The sequence below is a fragment of the Hyla sarda genome, chromosome 10 (assembly GCF_029499605.1).
Source record: "Hyla sarda isolate aHylSar1 chromosome 10, aHylSar1.hap1, whole genome shotgun sequence".
Taxonomy (NCBI): domain Eukaryota; kingdom Metazoa; phylum Chordata; class Amphibia; order Anura; family Hylidae; genus Hyla; species Hyla sarda.
In genome coordinates, this window is record NC_079198.1 from 4044063 (window position 1) to 4065463 (window position 21401).

Below are 21401 nucleotides of genomic sequence, written 5' to 3' on the forward strand. Positions count from 1 at the left end.
AGAGGGAGCTGTATACTCAGTGTCCCATCCACAAGAGGGAGCTGTATACTCAGTGTCCCATCCACAAGAGGGAGCTGTATACTCGGTGTCCCATCCACAAGTTATCGGATATCCTACACTATAGTGAACACCCCCTGCAGAGCCTGCTCAGATCTCTACTGTATGCTGCATGTAATCCTCAATATTCTGAATATATGGACACTGCAGAGTACCACTTCTTCTGACTTGTATACTGGGTGTAATCCACAGTATCTGCTCTTAATGTGTGTGTGAGAATGTGGATAGATAGATAGATATAGATATACACACACACACTGCACAGTACCACTTCTCCTGTCCTGTATACTGGGTGTAAACCACAGTATGTGCTCTTATTCTATATGTATATGTGTGTGTGTATATGTGTGTATGTGTGTATATATATATATATATATATATATATATATATATATATATATAATACATACATACATTGCACAGTACCACTTCTCCTGTCCTGTATGCTGGGTGTAAGTAATCTTCCACATCTGCACAGTACTACCTTCTGTGTTCATCATTCTGACTCTGACTGCTGATCATGTTGTACTCACTGAGTCCTCTAGAGGGCACTGTATGTGTACTATAAATCTCTAGTAGAATAAAATCCCTGTTGATTCCTCACCTCGTTGCTTCTGTCCCCAGATATGGCGCTGTTCTGCAGAAAACGCTCTTACCCGGACTCTCCTCCGCCTGTGGAGGTAACGGTGAAGCGGTGCGCCTCCTGCCCCGTGGCCTGTACGCCCCACGTGAACCTGCACAGATGCCTCGATGATCGGGGACTGCTGCCACGTCTATTCCGTCACAAGAAGTCCAGGAAACAGGTCACTGGTGGAAAATGGAAATCGTATGATGATGTCACTTTACAGTCAATGACCTCACAGCACCTAGAAGGGCAAGACCCCAGCGAAGGTAATCAAAAGAGAAGGATCGGAAACACATTGAAAATTCCCAGTAAACTCTGGTATATAGTTTTTCATAACAACCAATCACAGCTCAGCTTTCATTTTACCAAAGCTCTTAAAAGGGGTACTCGGGGGAAGTCAACTGTCCGGTCCTGCAGGACTCGAGCCCTGAATATGGTGGTGCCCAGGGAGAGCTGCGCTGCACACCTCTGTCTAGATGTGATGTGACAATACTGTGCTCCTGTCACCCGGATAGAGGAGTGCAGCGCTTCCGCTGTTGTTTTTGGGGCTTCACAAAAAACTGTGGCCTGGGCGGTGCCCTTATCAGGGGGTGCTCTGTGCAGCAGCCAACTTTGCCTATGGGTGGCGCCGGCCGAGATTAAGTGGCCTGGCCAATGGGATTCCCCCACACAATCTCCTGTACAAGACCCAGCAAGTCATCTATCCTTGGAGCACCCCCACCTTCCAAGATCAGTGAGAGTGATTGCCTGAGCAGGCCGTGGCGGGGGTCAGAGCGCTCAGACACTTATCATAACTTAATAACGTCATTTTCTCGGAGTACCCCTTTAAGCTCTGGTAAAATGAAAGCTGGTTGTGTTTGGTTGTTATGGGCAAACCCAGACAGATTTGGTCTTAGGCAGGTGCATACATCTGGGTCGATATCACACGCATCGCATTGGCAGCGCATTTCATGCTGTGGATGCGCCTACGGCAGTCACAAGGGTGAGCTCCCTGCTGCGGTTGGGTAGCTCTTTGTGTCTGCTCATAGTGGCAAGTTTCCTGTTGTAGACACAATGTCGCTACTAGTGGACACTCAGAGCTATGCAGCCGCAGCAGGGATCTCGCTCTTGCATCTGCTGTCTCTGCATGCGCAGCCTGAAATGCGCTACACGTGACCGTACGTAGTCTTTTCTGATTTTTGGAAATAACAAGGGCCTGTTCACACTACAGGAGGGGGGGGCTGACTATACTATAGACCAGTGGTCTCCAAACAGTGGTCCTCCACTGTCCAGGCATGCTGGGAGTTGTAGTTTTGCCACAGCTGGAGGGCCACAGTTTGAAGACCACTGCTATAGACTATATAGTTCCCAATGACCCCCCTCACAAGGGTTACAGGGAGAGCGCCCATTGTTGCACAGTGTATATAATGGATTAGTGGGGATTAGCGCAGCAGTAATGCACCTTATTGGGAGCGTTCTGGGATCAGTAGGGATGACACTGGAGAGGTGAAGGACTCCATGGCCGGATTATCCCCTGTATATAGAGATGGGGCATCAGAGAGCAAATACTAGAGGGAACCATGTTACAAACAGATTACGTTGTGTAGAACAATGGCCCCTCTAGAGGAGCATCCTTCAAGGTATTAGACAGAGGTCACGCTCTAAACCCACCGGCCTGTGGGAGAGCACACAAAATGTCCTAAAAAAAAACACCACCACCTCTTGTCAAGGTTTTGGATTGGCCTAGAGGTCAACAGAGGATAAAATAGCAGCCTCCCAAATACCAACTCCTTCTAGGAATAATGGGCGCTGCCACTATCCAATATGGGTATGAAAAAATCTATAAAAAACATACGGCGCGGTTCTTGCCCCTTCCTCAGGTACACAGTAAGGAGACTGTATGCACTGTGTAGAAAAAGGCTGGAGTTGTCCAAACTAGAAGGATTGAGAAGTTTTGTTTGCAATGTTCTTCCAGGTGAATTCGGCAAATCTAAAGTCTTCAACAATCCCATTTACCAACCTCCTGTCTGTACGACTCCTCCACATGATTCTTCTACGGGACCACAAGAAACAGAAGACCCAAAGATTCATATAGAGGAGGCTTCTCCAGATACCACTTCACAGAACCCATCTCTTCAGATGAAAACACCCCAGGAACCGAGCCTGATCACAAGCCCCCCAGAACAAAGGTACATCCCAGCTGGAGGAACCAACCCGTCCATTCTAATATTGATGGATCATTCATGATCTGTCTTCTATATACATAACAATTGTCACCATAATCGTACAGCTAACCCTCCAGCCCTTACATAATGTCAGTGATGCCCCCTATAGACCTGGGATAATCACGCCAAATATTCTAGACTTTATGGTTTCCCATCACTTCTTGGTTGGGAAACACTGGTATAGAATATCTGACACAGAATCAGTTTTTTTCCCTTTATTACGTAGAATTTTTATCCTGAATTGGAAAATTCAATTAAACACAAAAAAGAGCAAAGTTGCACAAATGATATCTCAAAATAGCAATGCTTTATTTAACACATAAAATACATATATACATAAAGATGATGGCACCCTACCCAACCTTACAAGAACCACACACACCTAAGGAAGGAGGGGCAACTCCCCTGATGAAGCTTGGTAGGAGTGAAACTGGTTGGGATTATCACATGGCAGATTTTGTGGTTACTTGTATCATTGGGGGTCCTCATGTTGGCTGCTTTATGTTTATCTTGCATTATGGGTTTATGTTCATGTGCCCCATTTTTCTTGTGGGTAGTTTTCATTCTACTCCTTTAACCCTTTTTTCCTCCTTCCTTAGGGGTCTGTGGTTCTTGTAGGGGTGGGCCAGGTTTTGCATGTGTTCAATAAAGCATTACTACTTTGAGATCATTTGTGCTCATTTTGGTGTTTAATATTTTGTTTTTCACACAACACCTCTAGTTTATGGGTTATCAGTGATTTGCCCTAAAAAGGTACTCCGGTGGAAAACAATTTTTTTTTAACCAACTGGTGCCAGAAAGTTAAACAGATTTGTAAATAACGTCTATTTAAAAATCTTAACCCTTTCAGTACTTATCAGCTGCTGTATGCGCCACATGAAGTTCTTTTCTTTTTGAATGTCTTTTTCTGTATGACCACAGTGCTCTCTGCTGACACCTCTGTCCATTCAAAAATAAAAGAACTTCGTCTTGAGCATACAGCAGCTAAGTACTAGAAGGATTAAGATATTTATATAGAAGTTATTTACAAATCTGTTTATCCTCCTGGCACCAGTTGATTTAAAATAAAATTGTTTTCCACCGGAGTACCCCTTTAACTCTGTTTTGGTGACACACTGTGAGAACCTAGCCACAGGTTAGACTGATGATGGTGAATGAACAATAGTATTAAGGTAAATATTTTGCACCTGTATGGTCATTGGAGACACCATGCATATTGTAGGCATCTTGGGTAATTGATTCCCATCGGCAGTGTAAGGCAGAGTAGTCATTTCTCTGAGTGCTTCATTAAATTCTTTACATTACATTGACCACACATAAAAAGTCACCGAGGGGCCACAAACCTCGATCGCTATTGTTGATCGGACCCTATAAGCCGACATTCGTCAAGTCTCTATGATGTGTTGGTATGTTACTTCAGGGATCCTCTGGGACCATTCAATGTGATCAATTCATTGACTGATAACGGTGTCTTTGTACTTAGCCTGATTGGGAGACTGATGAAGGAGTCTCGTCGGTGGAAGAGGAAGGAGTCGAAGTTCGTGCACACACGTTAGTAGAGCTTCATGTTTTTGAGGGTTACCTCCTCTTGGGGTTGTGGTTTAAACGTCTACCATTGCTCACGTTCTGTCTTGTTACTTGTTCAGAGCCGCTTTATCAAGACTATTGTGTCTATTACACTAAGGGAGCGCCAGGCTTGTCCCCATCTGTCTTCTCGGTAGACACTTCCCTGTCCTTTGCGGGTCTCATCTCTTCCTCTCTACTTGGAAGTCAAGTGATCAATGCAAGCCCCCCACTTTACACCTCATCATTGTGGCAGGAGCTCCCAGAAGTTAAAGTGAAGGGAATTGTTCAAACTATGAGCCCCCAAAAGCGGCAACTCCAGGAGGTATGTGAAAGCGGGGTTCACAGGCCTAAAGTCCTAGCCCTGGCATCCCACCAGCTGGTGAGGGCTACAACTCTGACAACACGGTTGGTTGATCTTTAAGGGTATGTTCACACTGGGTTAATACATTTGCATGTTCTGAAGATTTGCAGTGGAAAAGTGGTGGGTGAGAGGGAATTTTATGGTCTGCAGGTGTCGGGGACATTTTCACAAGTTTCACGAGCAAATTTCCAGTATTGGGACATTCCTACTTTTTTTTTTTTTTTTAAATACAGTGGTCCACAATTCCACGTGCCTTTAAAGGGAATTCTAAATTATTTATAAATGTGGATCCCTTCCATAACCAGTGTTGTATTATACACAGCACCTCCATTCACTACAAGATCATAAGGCTTTAGGTTCACATATGATGGCTCAGCCTTGTGGTGATGTTGCTCTCCTTTTGGGGTCTCTCTCTCCTCAGGCTATATTTGAGGTTGTGGCGTCGGAGGCCTCATACCTGCGCAGTCTGTCTGTAGCCATTGGTCATTTCCAGAAATCGCGGAGGATACAGGAATGTTTGGGCACCTCGGACAGGCACACCCTGTTCTCCAATCTTCCCAGTGTTCGGGAGGTCAGTGAGAGGTCTGTATCACCGTATGGCTGTCAGCGGGGATTGTATCTACCATCCTGGCAAGTTTACATGTTTGACCCAAATTTTTTTGTGTTCCTATATCTTAAGATTTCTTCTGGATCTAGAAGAAGGTTTGGAGAAGGACCTCTACTTGTCTGATATTGGAGAACGGGTTCTGAGGCATTGTCCTGAATTCAAGAGGGTTTACATTCCTTATGTGACCAACCAGATGTACCAAGAAAAACTGATGCAACAACTCATGTACGTCTTATGGTGTAAGCAAGAAGGACAAGGGTCTTATACCATAACCATGATCCCACAATAGTTGGTATAGATGCATGGCATCAAAAGTCAGAACATTTAGTTGCTGGACCCTGAATGAGGCCCCTAAAAAAACAACACTGCGGCGCCCGTAAGGGGTTAAGATAGTTTTACTGTATCTTAAGGGGCAAGCAGTGAAGTAAGTGAATGGTGGTTGAGAATCTTTGCCTCCAGGGCTTGGCCATACTGATCATCACTCAGTTGACATGGGGTCTTCCGATCTCCAGTGCTTGGCCATCACTTAGTTGACATGGGGTCTTCCGATCCCCAGGATTTTGCGATGCTTGTCATTACTCAGTTGACATGGGGTCTTCCGATCTCCAGTGCTCGGCCATACTGGTCATCACTTAGTTGACATGGGGTCTTCGGATCTCCATGGCTCTTCAGGCCTATGTTCAGAGTCACTACGACCATCACACTTGTGGTATTCATAAGGTGATCAGAACAGACTTTAATTGTGATACTTGTCAGGGCCCTGATCCATCCACGTGATTGTTTCTCACGTGTCTCTTATTCTCCCACCAGTCGAGAGAACGCAAGGTTCCTGCAGGTTCTCCAGAAGCTTGAAGAGCAGCCCGTGTGCAAGAGACAGCTCCTGAAATCTTTCTTGGTTCTCCCATTTCAAAGGATAACGCGCCTGAAGATCCTCCTGGAGGTAGAGAACCATCTGAGCTATCCATTGCTTTATCGCATACACCTGGTTCGCAACCAATGCCTTTTTTTTTTTTCTTGCAGAATATCCTGAAGTTGGCACAGGGGGATGTTGAGTTGTCGTCATCTCTTCACAATGCTGCATCCGCTGTTGGAGAGGTGAGCTCGGGTCACGATAGGCCTAGAGAATAGCCTTGCCCTAGTCCAGTGTTTCCCAACCAGTGTGCCACAAGCTGTTGCAAAACTACAACTCTCATTATGCCCGGAGTTGTAGTTTTGCAACTCTCAGCATGCATGGAGTTGTAGCTTTGCAAAAGCTTTTGGTGCACTGGTTGGAAAAAAAACTGTCAATGTATGCAAATTCCACCCAACGGAAGGACTCCTTTTACAATATGATAACCATGGAAGAGACCTGGCTATGTTCTGTGTCCGTAGATTGTGTCTCGGTGTAATGAAGGGGTGAGGTGTATGATGCAGACAGAGGAGCTGGTATTACTAGAGAAGAGGATGGATTTCCACCACACCAAGGTGAAGGTTCTCTTTATTACCCCCTGAAGGTCAGTCTCCTGTTACCTGCTGCTGTCTGATGACCCAATGGGAAATGTCCAGTATATTAGGCCCTACTCTTCACAGCACTCCTTCCATCGGCCTTACTCAGGGGTGTGCACAGAGGTTGCGTGTACCCGTTATGCCATCCCATACCCACCCCTCTCATACGGAGTCAGAAGCTGCAGAACAATGTGTAGATCCACAACTTTCAGGTTTCCATTGCTTCTTGCACTGTCAATGGTGGGTGCACCCTGTGACCTTGGGTTTCTAGTAAATGTTGGACCCCCTTCTTTTGCAGTCTCTACCCCTCATCTCCAGGGGTCGTGCCCTTGTCCAGCACGGAGAACTCGTGAGGATATTTTTCCAAGAGTTGGGCATTGGTCATAAACCACGCCTGGCCAGTAAGCCCATCTATATCCATCTCTTCAGTGACTTATTGCTTCTATCCAGCAGAACAGAGTAAGTATGTAATGGGGAAGCTAAGAAACTCTTATCGGCAGAGTTCTATAAGCATAATGCTATGGTAAAACGGGTGGTATTATGGATGTTGGATGACACTGGTTCACGAGGGGATAGGGAGTCAACCAGTCCTTGTGTATATCCAAGGGCAAAAGATTCATTATTTGCCAGGGAACATCCACACCATGGTCTTTCTAAAGTGAGAACAAGATCCCCTACGTGGGTCCATACTGGTGTTCTGGTGCAAATTAGCAAATTACTTTATATTTTGGATACTGGCAACAAACTGATTCATCCCTGGATATACAGTGGTCCCTCAGGTAACAATATAAATTGGTTTCAGGACGCCTATTGTATTTTGAGACCATAAATGAGACCATAAAGGCCCAAAAATGTCATCCAAAAATAGGAAAAAGTGAGGATTACAGAAAAATAAGTAGCTAACTAATACAGATAAAGCAAGTGCATATATATATATATATATATATATATATATATATATATATATATATATAATCTGCTGGGAGCTGTAAATCACTGTCTATGTAGAGGACAGGAGCTTCTTCTGGGTCGTGTACAGTACACAGTGTCCTAAAGTAACATGGTGCCACCCTCACCTGGTGTCCAAAGGAGCAAATAACCCTGGCACAGGTAAATAGTACAGAACATGTAGTACCTTCCTGTACTGTAGGGGGCGCTACCAGACACCAGTCAGTGCATACACTTCAGCACAGGTGTGTTACCAGTGAAATGCACATTCTGATTGGTCAGTTCTTCCAGCCAGTTTCACAGCTCTGGATTGTCTGTAGTATTGTATGGTGAGTTTGGTTTCAAGTTACAATTGACCAGAAGTTGAGGGATCACTATACTGCTTCTGAAGTGGAGTTGACCCTTCATCTTTGTATTAACATTTAGTACTGCATGTGTTGACTATTTTTGTTTGGACATGATGGATGGGATGTCCTCCACCAAAGAAGTATACGTATAATGTTACACAATATATATGGTCTTTATTTCTTATGGACAGTAATTATTTCGCTCTTCTCTCCCTCCAGCGCTGGTCGCTTCCAGGTGACGGATTACGCAAGACGAGGGCAAGTGAAAGCGGACAACGTCAAGGCCAAGGCCCTAGGCCTCCCGACACTGGTCTTCTTACTGCGCCTGACACAGAACCATAGTGGCCTGAGCTGTGAGATCGTCCTCCAGGCCACCAACGAGTGAGTCAAGGCCACGTGCCACTATTATATCCAGAATCCCCGCTACACAGGGTGCGAAGGCTACAATCCCAACTGTGCCCTGCTATGGGGTGGGGGGGGGGGATGTTTGTGAGTGAGGTGTCCCTCATAGGAGAACAACAAGAATATCAATGAGTCACAAGGGGTGGGCTGGCAATCTAGGTCTCTGGCTAAGTAATCTCCCTTTGCTTTTTCGCTATTTTATCAGGGAATTGGAATTTGATCAGATATGTTTGGCTGGTTATAGCTCAATGTGCTACCGGTAAAATGAAGGCGGCTAAGCCAAATGACAATAATAGAAGTGGCATATGGCAGTATAGATGAGTATAGGGAAAGTAAGAAACTGTATTGTCAGATGCCAGGAGGAGGAAGGAGCAGAACCTCTGCAGTAATATGGCAGTGTAGATGAGGAGATTCCTTCTATAGGGGAAGTAAGAAACTGTTGTTTTAGCTGCCAGAGGAGGAATGAACAGAACTTCTGCAGTATAGATGAGAAGATTCCTAGTAAAATGGAAGTAAGAGACTGTATTGTCAGCTGCCAGATGAGAAAGGAGCAGAACCTCTGCAGTAATATGGCAGTGTAGATGAGGAGATTCCTTCTATAGGGGAAGTAAGAAACTGTTGTTTTAGCTGCCAGAGGAGGAATGAACAGAACCTCTGCAGTATAGATGAGAAGATTCCTAGTAAAATGGAAGTAAGAGACTGTATTGTCAGCTGCCAGATGAGAAAGGAGCAGAACCTCTGCAGTATAGATGAGATTTCTACTATAGGGGATGTAAGAAGAGTAGTGTGCCTCCAGCTGTTGCAAAACAACACCTTCCAGCATGCCCGAACAGCCAAAGGAAATTGACAATACAGTCTGGTCTTACTTCCCCTTTAGTAAGAATCTCCTCCTCTATACTGCCATATTACTGGAAAGGTTCTGCTCCTTCCTCCTCCCCCTAGAGTAGGAATGTACAAGGCAAAGTTTTCAATTGTTGAGCAAACTTGCCTAATGGCTCCGCCATTGTTTGCTTTGGTCTGCTTGAATATTGCTTTAAAAATGCTCCGGCTGTCTGGAAAAGTCCATGATGACGGTCTTGGGTCTCCTAGGACTAAGTGTCCATCTTTTCCAGGCACCTGGAGCACTTTGGAAAGCGAATTAACTCAGACCAGAGCGATCGATGGCCGAGCCACCAGTATCAGCTGCATTTACTGTCAGTTCACTCAAAACTAAACTCTCCAAGGATCACAAGGTCTGGTGCCCCTCTGTACCCATTCATGTAATACCTGGTGTTACCCTGACATATTATACGCAGTATTAACCCTTACAAGTCTGGTGTTTCCTCTATCTATCTAGATTTGAGAAGGAGCATTGGATCTCCCAGATAACACGACAGATGTCACAGGAGTCCAGCTGCTGATCACCAGGTAAGTATTGTGCATATGTAACACTGAAGTGCTGACTCCATCCTCTCCCGAGATCACATGCACTTCAGCCCCTATACACTTCCATTTGTTCTCTTCACATGTATTTGTGTCATCCTAAAATGATGGAGTCCTCCCCAGTAAGGTTTTTGGGGACAGCTGGTGAAGCGTCCTGTGTAAACAGCAGCAGATCCACTGGTTCCCAGGGTTATTTCGGAGCGGCCCCTGTTATGCACCTGACTGGGGGCAGCTGTGTACTGGGCAGAGCAGGTGGACGGCCCTATACAAGGGGTCTATAGTATACGGGAATGGTCACCGGGGTGCTGGGGACAATACACTGCTTCAGACACTCTCCCATAGGCTAATACTGCACTTGGTGGTTCTAAATTTGTGATCCCTTTAATCTAAGACTATAAGAAATGGAGAAGAATGGTCACCGATGGTGGGGCTGATGTCACCTGGTCACCGGCACAGCAGATAATGGTGTTACGGCTTTATAGTGATCATCTGGGGAAATGTTTGGACCACAGAAACAAAACAGATTCTATTGGTCACAATTAGAGTTGAATAAATCTACAGTAGGAATCGCCGAACCGAAATCTTATGAACTGCCCAAGCTACTCAGAGGGGACCTACATACGGGAAGGGGGAGGGCAAGTTACATACAGGGGTGTCCTACCTATAGGGGCGAGTTACATACAGGGGTGTCCTACCTATAGGGGCGAGTTACATACAGGGGTGTCCTACCTATAGGGGCGAGTTACATACAGGGGTGTCCTACCTATAGGGGCGAGTTACATACAGGGGTGTCCTACCTATAGGGGCGAGTTACATACAGGGGTGTCCTTCCTATAGGGGCGAGTTACATACAGGGGTGTCCTTCCTATAGGGGCGAGTTACATACAGGGGTGTCCTTCCTATAGGGGCGAGTTACATACAGGGGTGTCCTTCCTATAGGGGCGAGTTACATACAGGGGTGTCCTTCCTATAGGGGCGAGTTACATACAGGGGTGTCCTTCCTATAGGGGCGAGTTACATACAGGGGTGTCCTTCCTATAGGGGCGAGTTACATACAGGGGTGTCCTACCTATAGGGGCGAGTTACATACAGGGGTGTCCCTACTTACAGGGGCGAGTTACATACAGGGGTGTCCCTACTTACAGGGGCGAGTTACATATAGGGAGTGTCTTGAATATAGGGGGCTCACTACCTACATGGGATGTCCAAGCTGAAAAGCTGGGAAACATTGCTATAACCAATAAATAATTCTGAATTAACTTTTGATGGAGTGTTTCTATATTAACGTGTACCTGTTACTTAAGACTTTTGACGTGTCCTAACAATCTCCGTCGATCAGGGGAACAAGCCGGGCGAATGCTGCACTGCCCCGCGCGCCCCCCTCTCCGTGCACTGCCCCGCGCGCCCCCCTCTCCGTGCACTGCCCCGCGCGCCCCCCCTCTCCGTGCACTGCCCCGCGCGCCCCCCTCTCCGTGCACTGCCCCGCGCGCCCCCCCTCTCCGTGCACTGCCCCGCGCGCCCCCCTCTCCCTGCCCCGCCCCCCTCGCCCCCCCTCTCCCTGCCCCGCCCCCCTCGCCCCCCCTCTCCCTGCCCCGCCCCCCTCGCCCCCCTTTCCCCCCCTCGCGCCCCCCCCCCGCCCGCACTGCCCCGCGCCCGCCCCCCCCCTCTCTCCCTGCACTGCCCCGCGCGCCCCCCCCCCCCCCCCCCCCCCTTTCCCTCTGCACTGCCAGCCGTTTTCCTTGCTCTATTTTTCCGGTGATTGACAATGTTATAGGATTGTTCCGAACCATTGATCTTGACAGTGCAGGGGTCAGTGACCTTTGCCACCATCAATGTCCCCATTTTGCTATTGCTTTGCAGGATTTCTTGAAATAATGCCAGAAACATTACCTGAATTTTATGGACTCTGTGGCCTCTGTCCACAGTCAGCAGACGTAATAGTGGGAATATCGGTGCTGTAAGGAGGCAGAAGACTGGAGCCGGAGGGCAGGGGGCGCCTATTACTGTTTTTTTTTTTGTTTTTTTTTGTTTGTTTTATTTTGCTTTATTTCACAAATTTTTTTGTTTCTTTTAACCCTAAATCTTTAGCCCAGTAAATATGATGCAGTCCAGTCCTGAGGCTTGGATACATACAGTACATGTCTATATACTCTATATAACCCTGGCTGGATACGACCAACCATGAACAGAATCTTCTTGTACCTGTGTCTTTCCGTGTAATTCTCGAGGCTTGTGAATGGTTTGTTCCTGTTCATTTTTATGTGTCTTGTGAAATAAACATCTATTTTTATAGACGTGGCCGAGTCCTCTTCCTTCTGTCGGAAGTGTTCTTTGTGCCTGGTCACCAGAAAATACAGCAAAAACTACAACTTCCAGCATTCCCGGACAGCCAGGCATGTCTTTATTTACAGTACATAGTAAAATTATTGGGAAGTCTCCATATATTCCAATATTGCATTTCACCCAATGGAAGGACTCCTTTACATTATGATACCTACATTAATGCAGTTTTTCCCAAGCAGGGTTCCTTTTTATTTGTTACTAAAACTACAACTCCCAAAGACTAGTCTTTATAGAGTAAAAAATGTAGGGAAATCTCCATACATTGCAAGGTTAAAGGGGTACTCCGGTGGAAAACATCTATCTCTATTCTCTATCCTCTAATCTATCCTATTTATTTTTTTTTTTTAAATCAATTGGTGCCAGAAAGTTACACACTTGCAAATTACTTCTATTAAACAATCTTCATCCTTCCACTACTTATTAGCAGCTGTATGCTACAGAGGAAATTCTTTGCTTTAAAAAAAAAAAAAATTCTCTGCTGACACCTCTGTCCGTGTCAGGAACTGTCCAGAGCAGTATAGGTTTGCTATGAGGATTTTCTCCTGCTCTGGACAGTTCCTGACACAGACAGAGGTGTCAGCAGAGAGCGCTGTGGACAAGACGAAAAAGAAATTCAAAAAGAAAAGTCCCTCTGTAGCATGCAGCTGCTAAAAAGTACTGGAAGGGTAAAGATTTTTTAATAAAAGTACCGTAATTTACAAATCTGTTTAACTTTCTGGCACCAGTTGATTTAAAAAATAAAATGTTTTCCACAGGAGTACCCCTTTTTAAATTTCACCCAATGGAAGGACACCTTTTATAACACCTAAAGGACTCCTTTAGGACATCTGTATATGATACATACATTAATGCAGTGTTTCCCACCCAGGGTGCCTCCAGCTGTTGCAAAGCTACAACTTCCAGTATGCCCGGACAGCCAACGGCTGACCGGGCATGCTGGAAGTTGTAGTTTTGCAACAGCTGGAGGCACCCTGGGTGTGAAATGCTGCTCTTAGTATTGGTCAGGTTATCGGTGCAGCTACAGACACCCTTAGGATATATTCACACCTGGCAGATTTATTGCGGAAACTTATGCAACTGGAAATTCGGTTCTATTCATCTTGCTTTAAGCACAAGGCTATCTGCAAGGCACATTATGATAGATGATGTGACGTCTGCAGAAATTCCTGCAGAAAATCTGCGCTGTGAAAATTTGCCCTCGTGGATCTTATTGTATTCGCATGGTTAAAGGTTTAAAGGGAATCTGTCTGCTTCAATTCATGTTCCAAACTGCTGACACTGTTGGATGCTGGGGGGGGGGGGGGGGTAGGGTAAAGGAGACACATGGGACCTGTCATATCTGTCTGTGATTCCATCATATAGAAAAAATGTTTCCCACCCCCCCCCACAAGCCCTGAAGTACTGGCTGTGGACTGGAGGGGGCTCAGTGACACAAATGAGGGTCCGAAAATTGCCTGACGCACGGCTACGCCGCCAAAACTCACTGCACACATAGGGCTGCCGCCAGAAAGCCTTGCGTGTATGGTGAGGGAGGAATTAATTTAATTTAATTTATCAACCTATAGATCCCTATTAATAGGAATCCAAAAATCCTTAATTTCCCATATATATTCTCTTTATGGTGAACCCACAAGCTTTATTAAAGTAATTGTGCATAAACATATAATGAAAACTCACATGAATTAAAAATTAGCAGAGCAGCAGCTCAGTGTTTGAACTAATATCTAGCTACTATATGTCAAGGCCAGTATACTCCAGCCTAATCTGATTGACTATACTGAAGTGGAGAGGCCCGGCGTGCCTGCAGTGCACGCTGAGCAATTTCTGAGCTACTGCTTTGCTTTATATTAAAATTGAGTCCCTACTCTGCCCCCCTCGACATGTTTCGCTGCCTCTGCAGCTACCTCTTGATAAAGCTGCAGAGGCAGCGAAACATGTCAGTATAGTCAATCAGATTAGGCTGGAGTATACTGGCCTTGACATATAGTAGCTAGATATTAGTTCAAATACTGAGCTGCTGCTCTGCTAATTTTTAATTCATGTGAGTTTTCATTATATGTTTATGCACTATTACTTTAATAAAGCTTGTGGGTTCACCATAAAGAGAATATATATGGGAAATTAAGGCTTTTTGGATTCCTATTAATAGGGATCTATAGGTTGATAAATTAATTTAACCCTCCATATATTGGTCCGATTAGTGAAGAGTATGGTGAGGGAGGGATACACAGCGAATTTTCCGCTGCTGCTGCAGATTTTCCGCTGCATATACGCCAAGTGGGAACGTGCCCTTATTCTTTCTGCGGACACAGAATTTGGAATTTCCTCGCCGGAAACATCTGGCGCACAAATTCAGCCATGTGCATAGCGCAGCAGAATCCTGTTTAATTCAACGGGACTCTGCTGCAGCGGAATTTCCGTGCAGAATTCCGAGGAGTGAACATAACCTTAAAGTTACAAAACCATGTAGGTTTTCTAAATTCTCGTAACTTACAGTTGCCCGTTCAATCACAATGTGTCCAAATATGTGGCTTAGGGTACGTTCACACTACGAAATTCTGCTGCACTAATCTAGCATTGGCGTGAATGGGTCTTCCGCTAGGTTGACACTGCGAAATTCCATCTAAATATTCCACATGGATATTCTGCTGTAGTCCTATTGATTTCAATGGGATTCTGCTGCACCGTTCACATGGCGGAATTTCCACGCTAGATGTTTCTGCCATGGAAAACCGGATTAAGGCCTCCGCAGAAAGAATAAACAGGTCTGTTCTTTCTACTGATTCCGCTCGAAAATGCATTGCCATCTATGAGACTGAGCGGTCCTAGCGCCTGCCACATCATTAAAGTGTGCGTAATGTCCGCCCTTGTTTGTAATGTCCGCCCTTGTTTTCCAGGCTGACATTTTGCACAAAATCGGCAGTGTGAACATGGCCTTACACTGCAGAATTTTAGCGGCGCATGTGTTCATTCTTTAGGTGGAATTACGTATCCACTGCATTGCGGTACATGGTGACGGTGCAGGTCTGTCCAGTCCTATCACCGAAGGATTTTGGCGGCGGGCACTCGGATGGAATCCCCAACATGTAATAGCTTTGGCTGGATATTCCGCAGTGTGAACATACGCTTAGAATTCTTTAAAGTGAACCTGTCGTTAGCAAAAACTTTTCGTGTAATGTAGATAATACACTTATATGTATATTTTTAATATACATTGGCTAAAAAATGTTTATATTTATGGGTGAACAAATGCTGTCCCTACAGCTACTGTCTGTGAGGAGTCCAAATACAGGAAGTGAGGACAGGACAAGCAGGGCTCGGTGCAGGCTTGTAAATTATCCTCATGTATGAGCTGGGGGAGTGTCACAGAGCCTCGGTGTACGGAGCCCCGCTTGTCCTCAGTGTACGGAGCTCTGCTTGTCTTCAGTGTACGGAGCCCTGCTTGTCCTCAGTGTACAGAGCCCTGCTTGTCCTCAGTGTACGGAGCTCTGCTTGTCCTCAGTGTACGGAGCTCTGCTTGTCCTCAGTGTACGGAGCTCTGCTTGTCCTCAGTGTACGGAGCCCTGCTTGTCCTCGGTGTACAGAGCCCTGCTTGTCTTCAGTGTACGGAGCCCTACTTGCCCTCGGTGCACAGGGCCCCGCTTGTCTTCAGTGCACAGTGCCCTGCTTGTCCTCAGTGTACAGAGCCCTGCTTGTCCTCAGTGTACAGAGCCCCGCTTGTCCTCAATGTACAGAGCCCCGCTTGTCTTCGGTGTACAGAGCCCTGCTTGTCCTCGGTGCACAGAGCCCCGCTTGTCCTCGGTGCACAGAGCCCCGCTTGTCTTCAGTGTACAGAGCCCCGTTTGTCTTCAGTGTACAGAGCCCCGCTTGTCTTCAGTGTACAGAGCCCCGCTTGTCTTCAGTGTACAGAGCCCCGCTTGTCTTCAGTGTACAGAGCCCCGCTTGTCTTCAGTGTACAGAGCCCCGCTTGTCTTCGGTGTACAGAGCCCCGCTTGTCTTCAGTGTACAGAGCCCCGCTTGTCTTCAGTGTACAGAGCCCTGCTTGTCCTCGGTGTACGGAGCCCCGCTTGTCTTCGGTGTACAGAGCCCCGCTTGTCTTCGGTGTACAGAGCCCCGCTTTTCTTCAGTGTACAGAGCCCCGCTTTTCTTCAGTGTACAGAGCCCCGCTTGTCCTCAGTGTACAGAGCCCCGCTTGTCTTCGGTGTACAGAGCCCCGCTTGTCCTCAGTGTACAGAGCCCCGCTTGTCCTCAGTGTACAGAGCCCCGCTTGTCCACCCTCCCTTCCTGTTTTTGGACTCCTCATAGAGACACACAGGCAATAGCTGCAGGGACAAAAATATACATACAATGGTATTATCTACGTTATATAAAACCTTTTTTTTGCTGATGACAGGTTCACTTTAATGCCTTGAACGCTTATTCCAACACATTATATTTATCTTCCAACCAGGGCCAGCTCTGCCTATAGGCAAAATAGGCAGCCACCATGAGTGCCCTCTTGATAGGGGCGCTGCTCTGCCCACTGCAATAAAGTTAGCCAGCCTCCAAAGCATCAGCCCATCCGAACACCTGCCTATCAAGCAAAACCCCACCACACTACCCCTACCCCATCTGTACTATAATCGCCAGCATTTTTCAGCCTGCTGGGGGAGTACAGCGCCACCTCTGAGACAGACAGGGGCGATCACTAAGGTCAGGTCCGTCCAACATCCTGACATCGCGCGAGCATGCCTCCATACACTGGGAGGAGCCAATGAGCAGGGTCAAGGGGCGGCAAAATTATCTTTCGCCTAGGGTGGCAAAAATCCTTGCACCAGGCCTGCTTCCAACAATATCAATTGTGTGTCGGTGCAGTACGTGACACTGACAGAAGGCGGCAGCAGTGATCCCTACAGAAGCAAACATTAACCCTTTAGACAGATTGATATATTTGCCACTGACTCAATTGTTTCACTATAATATTTTAAACTGAAAAAATATGATGTCAGCTTAACTCCGGGGAGGGAAAGGGTGGTGAAAAAATAGGTATTTGTCAGAGCATAACCAAGATGTCTTCAGCCTCCTTGGCCACTAGGGGCAGCACTGTACTGGAATTCTCTCTGGCTCATATGTATAGTTATGATATCTATTTCTACAGTTATATAGCACAAACAGATGCTGCAGCGCTGTACAGAGGTCAATATCTTCATTAAACACCTGGGATCACTATTAATGGTTGGTTAGGACATGTTCGTTCTCTGACATCTCCAGAATGGCGCGATCTCCACTGCAGGTTGTCGTCAGGTCTGTCCCAGGTGTCAAAGCACAGACCAGATGGTACAGGAGTCCTGCTGTAGTACTACAAGCCCCAGCACACCCTTTCTTATTCTTGGAAGGATTTCAGGTAATAGTTTGATTAAACGTCCCATTACTGTTTCCTCCCCGTGTAAACACCGCGAGCTGGAGGCCAACGCTGAACCCACAGGAAATCTTGCCAAATTTTACGTCAACCGCGTAACCGTCTCAGTATATTTTTTTGTTTGTTTTCACAATAAACAACCTGATAATTTGAGGTTTTCATTTTAAAAAAAAAAATTATTATAATTTTTGGCAATAACCAATGCACATAAACAGTGATAAAGTTGCATTATGTCGTATACTAGTGTTTTTTATCCAACCAGATGGCCTCCAGCTGTTGCAAAACTACAACTTCCAGCATGCCCGGACAGCCAACGGCTGTCCGGGCATGCTGGGAGTTGTAGTTTTGCAACAGCTGGAGGCACACCGCTTGGGAAACACTGCATTAAAGGGGTTATCCAGGAAAAAAAACTTTTTTTTTATATATCAACTGGCTCCAGAAAAGTTAAACAGATTTGAAAAAGTACATCTATTACATTTTTTTATCCTTTCAGTACTTATGAGCTGCTGAAGTTGAGTTGTTCTTTTCTGTCTACGTGCTCTCTGATGACACCTGTCTCGGGAAATGTCCAGAGTAGAAGCAAATCCCCATACCAAACCTCTTCTACTCTTTGCAGTTCCCGAGACAAGCAGAGATGTCAGCAGAGAGCACTGCTGCTAGACAGAAAAGAACAACTCAACTTCCGATAATTATTGGAAGGATTAAGATTTTTTAATAGAAGTAATTTACAAATCTGTTTAACTTTCTGGAGCCAATTGATCTAAAAAAAACAAAAAACCAAAAAAAAATATTTTTTTCCTGGAATACCCCTTTAATTAATGAATGTTTTATATTGTATAGATGTCCTTCCATTGGGTGAAATGTAACCTTGGAATGTATGGAAACTTCCCTGCAATTTTACTATATATAAATAAGGACATTCCTGGTTGTCTGAACATGCTGGGAGTTGTAGTTTTGCAACAGCAGGAGTCACACTGCTTGGGAAACACTGGCATAGACAAAAGCTATGATGGGCATTCACTTTCAGTATTGGTACGAGGGTCGGGGTCTCCCTTTCATGTGTTGTGAGCTGCGCGCAGTGGGGGGCGTCGCGTCTATGACTGAGCAGCGTCCACCTGTCCCATCCATCACTCTCCCATTTCTCTGCTCTGGAATGAAGTCTTCTTTCTCTGCAGGTTGTGCTCAGCCCCATGTCAGCTGTATACCCGGCCCGGGGACCTAATCTCCTCCCGTCCTCAGGGATCTATGGGAATCATACACCCCTAAAACCTCCAAGATGTTACCAGATGAAGGGGGTGGGGGGACTATTCATATGTCTCTAAATCCTTTATACGACCATAATGTCTGTCGTTACACTCTGACAGGGTACAGGCCTTCTGGGCCCCCTGAATGCTCAGATATGGAAAACGCGTTGGAATATAGATTTATTTATATAAAAGAGCGTTGGAATATAGATATATATATATATATAAACGCGTTGGAATATAGATTTATTTATATAAAAACGCGTTGGAATATAGATTTATTTATATAAAAGAGCGTTGGAATATAGATATATATATATATATAAACGCGTTGGAATATAGATTTATTTATATAAAAACGCGTTGGAATATAGATTTATGTATATAAAACGCGTTGGAATATAGATTTATAGCATTTTTCATCCTGTATTTTTGGTCCTCTGCTAATTACAATAATATATACAAAATATGGCTATAGGTGTGTAATGGAAACAGTCAGAGCTGTCTGGCAGCGGCTTACCTCCCCGCTTTCACCATTTAGAACACATGAACATTCAGCGTCCATGTGGGGGTGAAGAAGAGAGAAAACCGTTCGACAATGTAAAAACCCTGCATTAAGCACTGCGATTTTCTTTGGGTCAGACTGGTGATCACATGACCCAGTTACAGTAATAAAATGCCTTTATGCAACAGCTGTCTGGTCATGCTGGGAGTTGTAGTTTTGCAACAGCTGGAGGCCCCATGGTATGGAAACCCTGCATTAAGCACTGTGATTTTCTGTGGGTCAGACTGGTGATCACAGGACCCAGTTACAGTAATAAAATGCATTTATGCAACGGCTGTCCGGCAATGCTGGGAGTTGTAGTTTTGCAACAGTTGGGGGCCCCATGGTATGGAAACACTGCATTAAGCACTGTGATTGTCTGTAGATGAGACTGATGATAACATGACCCAATTACAGCAATGAAATGCATTGATGCAACAGCTATCCGGGCTATCCTTTGCGACAGCAGGAGGCACCCTAGTTGGGAAACACTGCATAAAGCACTGTGATTTTCTGTAAGTTAGACTGGTGATCACATGACCCAGTTACAGTAATAAAATGCATTTATGCAATGGCTGTCTGGACATGCTTGGAGTTGTAGTTTTGCAACAGCTGGAGGCACCCTGTTTGGGAAACACTGTTTTGAAGAGTCAGAAATTCTGCCGTGTGCGCGGTGCAGCAGAATCCCGCTGAAAAACAATGCGAGTCTGTTGCATCGGAATTTCCGAGTGGAAAATTTTACGTTGGATTCCGCTCGTAAATTTTCCAGTGTGAATTGGCCCTAACATGTTGATGCAAAACTGGCCAAAAATATTAGCCCCACCCCCTTTTTAGTACCCGCACTTTGTCATGTGACCTCTACCACACCTATGTTAAGCTCTGTTAATGCCGTAATTGGACAATATATAGATATCAGGGTTTTATGGTGATAACAGATTGGGAAGCCATTACTGACCTGATCCCATCATCATCGCTGGGCGCCCGGCGGAGCGGAGAGGACACAGCAGCACAGGATTCTGCATCTGTAAAGACATTGGAGGATTGAGATAAAAGGAAGAAAACTATAAAAACATCAAAGAGATGAAGACAAGGAGATCATAGGAGATAATGGGGGGGGGGGGGGGGCTCTACCCTCTGCACCTTACAGGAACCATAAAGTGACAGACAATGGGCCCTTCACAGGGACCTGTTACTGGGAGGAGGGGTGGGGGGCAGGCACACTCATTCAGGACGAGCATGTGGCCACTTCCTCAGACCATTGTGCTCTGCTCATAAACCTGCTCACAGATTGCCCGGCAATAAGGCCATCATGGTGGTGTGACCAGTATTATACCGGCCCAACCAGGCGGGGGGGGGGCAGCCATTTACAACACAACCCCTCTACCTGCACGTAACCTGCCCCCTCATGCTGCACCCCATTCACTCCAAAGGAGTGTGCCCTCTGCCTGTCTCCTACTCGGTTGCTGCTCTGCACCCCCTTTTTTAGGGAGCCCCCAAGCAGCTGCCATCTACTGTTCTGTTCTGCAGTAGGGGGAGTTTTGGCCCCTTGCTCCCATTTCCGTTATACATTTACCTCCTGGATTATGTAGGTAAGTGGTCTCCAAACTGTGCACCTACAGATGTTGCAAAACTACAACTCCCAGCATGCCCCGACAGCCAACAGATGTCCAGGCATACTGGGAATTCTAGTTTGGAGACCACCACTGTTTTTAATTTTTATTGCAAAACTACAACTTCCAGCATGTCAGGACAGCCGCTGGCTGTCCGGGCATGCTGGTGGTTGTAGTTTTGCAACAGCTGGAGGTCCACAATGGAGACCGCAGGACTACAGTGACTTTGGCTGTGTGT

The 21401-nt window shown here is 45.9% G+C and overlaps 1 protein-coding gene and 1 long non-coding RNA gene across 10 annotated transcripts in view; one reads left to right on the forward strand and one right to left on the reverse strand.

Moving 5' to 3' along the window:
• Positions 1-21401, reverse strand: part of LOC130294112 (uncharacterized) — a 196227-nt gene that overhangs the window by 114575 nt on the left and 60251 nt on the right. For 5 of the 8 annotated variants that reach the window (XR_008848389.1, XR_008848394.1, XR_008848391.1 and 2 more), the window contains exons 4-5: positions 20509-20575; positions 662-864 (exon numbers count right to left, since the gene is read on the reverse strand). This is a non-coding gene — a long non-coding RNA (uncharacterized LOC130294112). The remainder of the gene's footprint in view (positions 1-661; positions 865-20508; positions 20576-21401) is intronic. The other 3 variants (XR_008848392.1, XR_008848395.1, XR_008848393.1) reach the window with 1 other exon arrangement.
• On the forward strand, positions 663-12292 carry LOC130294111 (rho guanine nucleotide exchange factor 19-like). 2 transcript variants are annotated; one of them, XM_056543566.1, is made up of 13 exons: positions 663-948; positions 2637-2850; positions 4370-4437; positions 4533-4774; positions 5235-5395; positions 5493-5645; positions 6231-6360; positions 6441-6515; positions 6792-6884; positions 7204-7364; positions 8420-8581; positions 9939-10009; positions 11885-12292. In XM_056543566.1, exons 1-12 carry the CDS (start codon positions 684-686, stop codon positions 10000-10002), a joined length of 1788 nt encoding a protein of 595 aa, XP_056399541.1. In that variant the 5' UTR covers positions 663-683; the 3' UTR covers positions 10003-10009; positions 11885-12292. The 2 variants fall into 2 exon arrangements, with proteins under 2 accessions (XP_056399541.1, XP_056399542.1); XM_056543567.1 differs by having other exon boundaries at positions 12113-12292.

Excerpts from the sequence above, each read along its gene's own strand:
- LOC130294111 (XM_056543566.1), top strand. The coding sequence starts at position 684 with ATGGCGCTGTTCTGCAGAAAACGCTCTTACCCGGACTCTCCTCCGCCT. Across the intron at positions 2,851-4,369 it reads ACAAGCCCCCCAGAACAAAG|CCTGATTGGGAGACTGATGA; the intron begins GTACATCCCAGC and ends CTTTGTACTTAG. Across the intron at positions 5,646-6,230 it reads AAACTGATGCAACAACTCAT|TCGAGAGAACGCAAGGTTCC; the intron begins GTACGTCTTATG and ends TTCTCCCACCAG.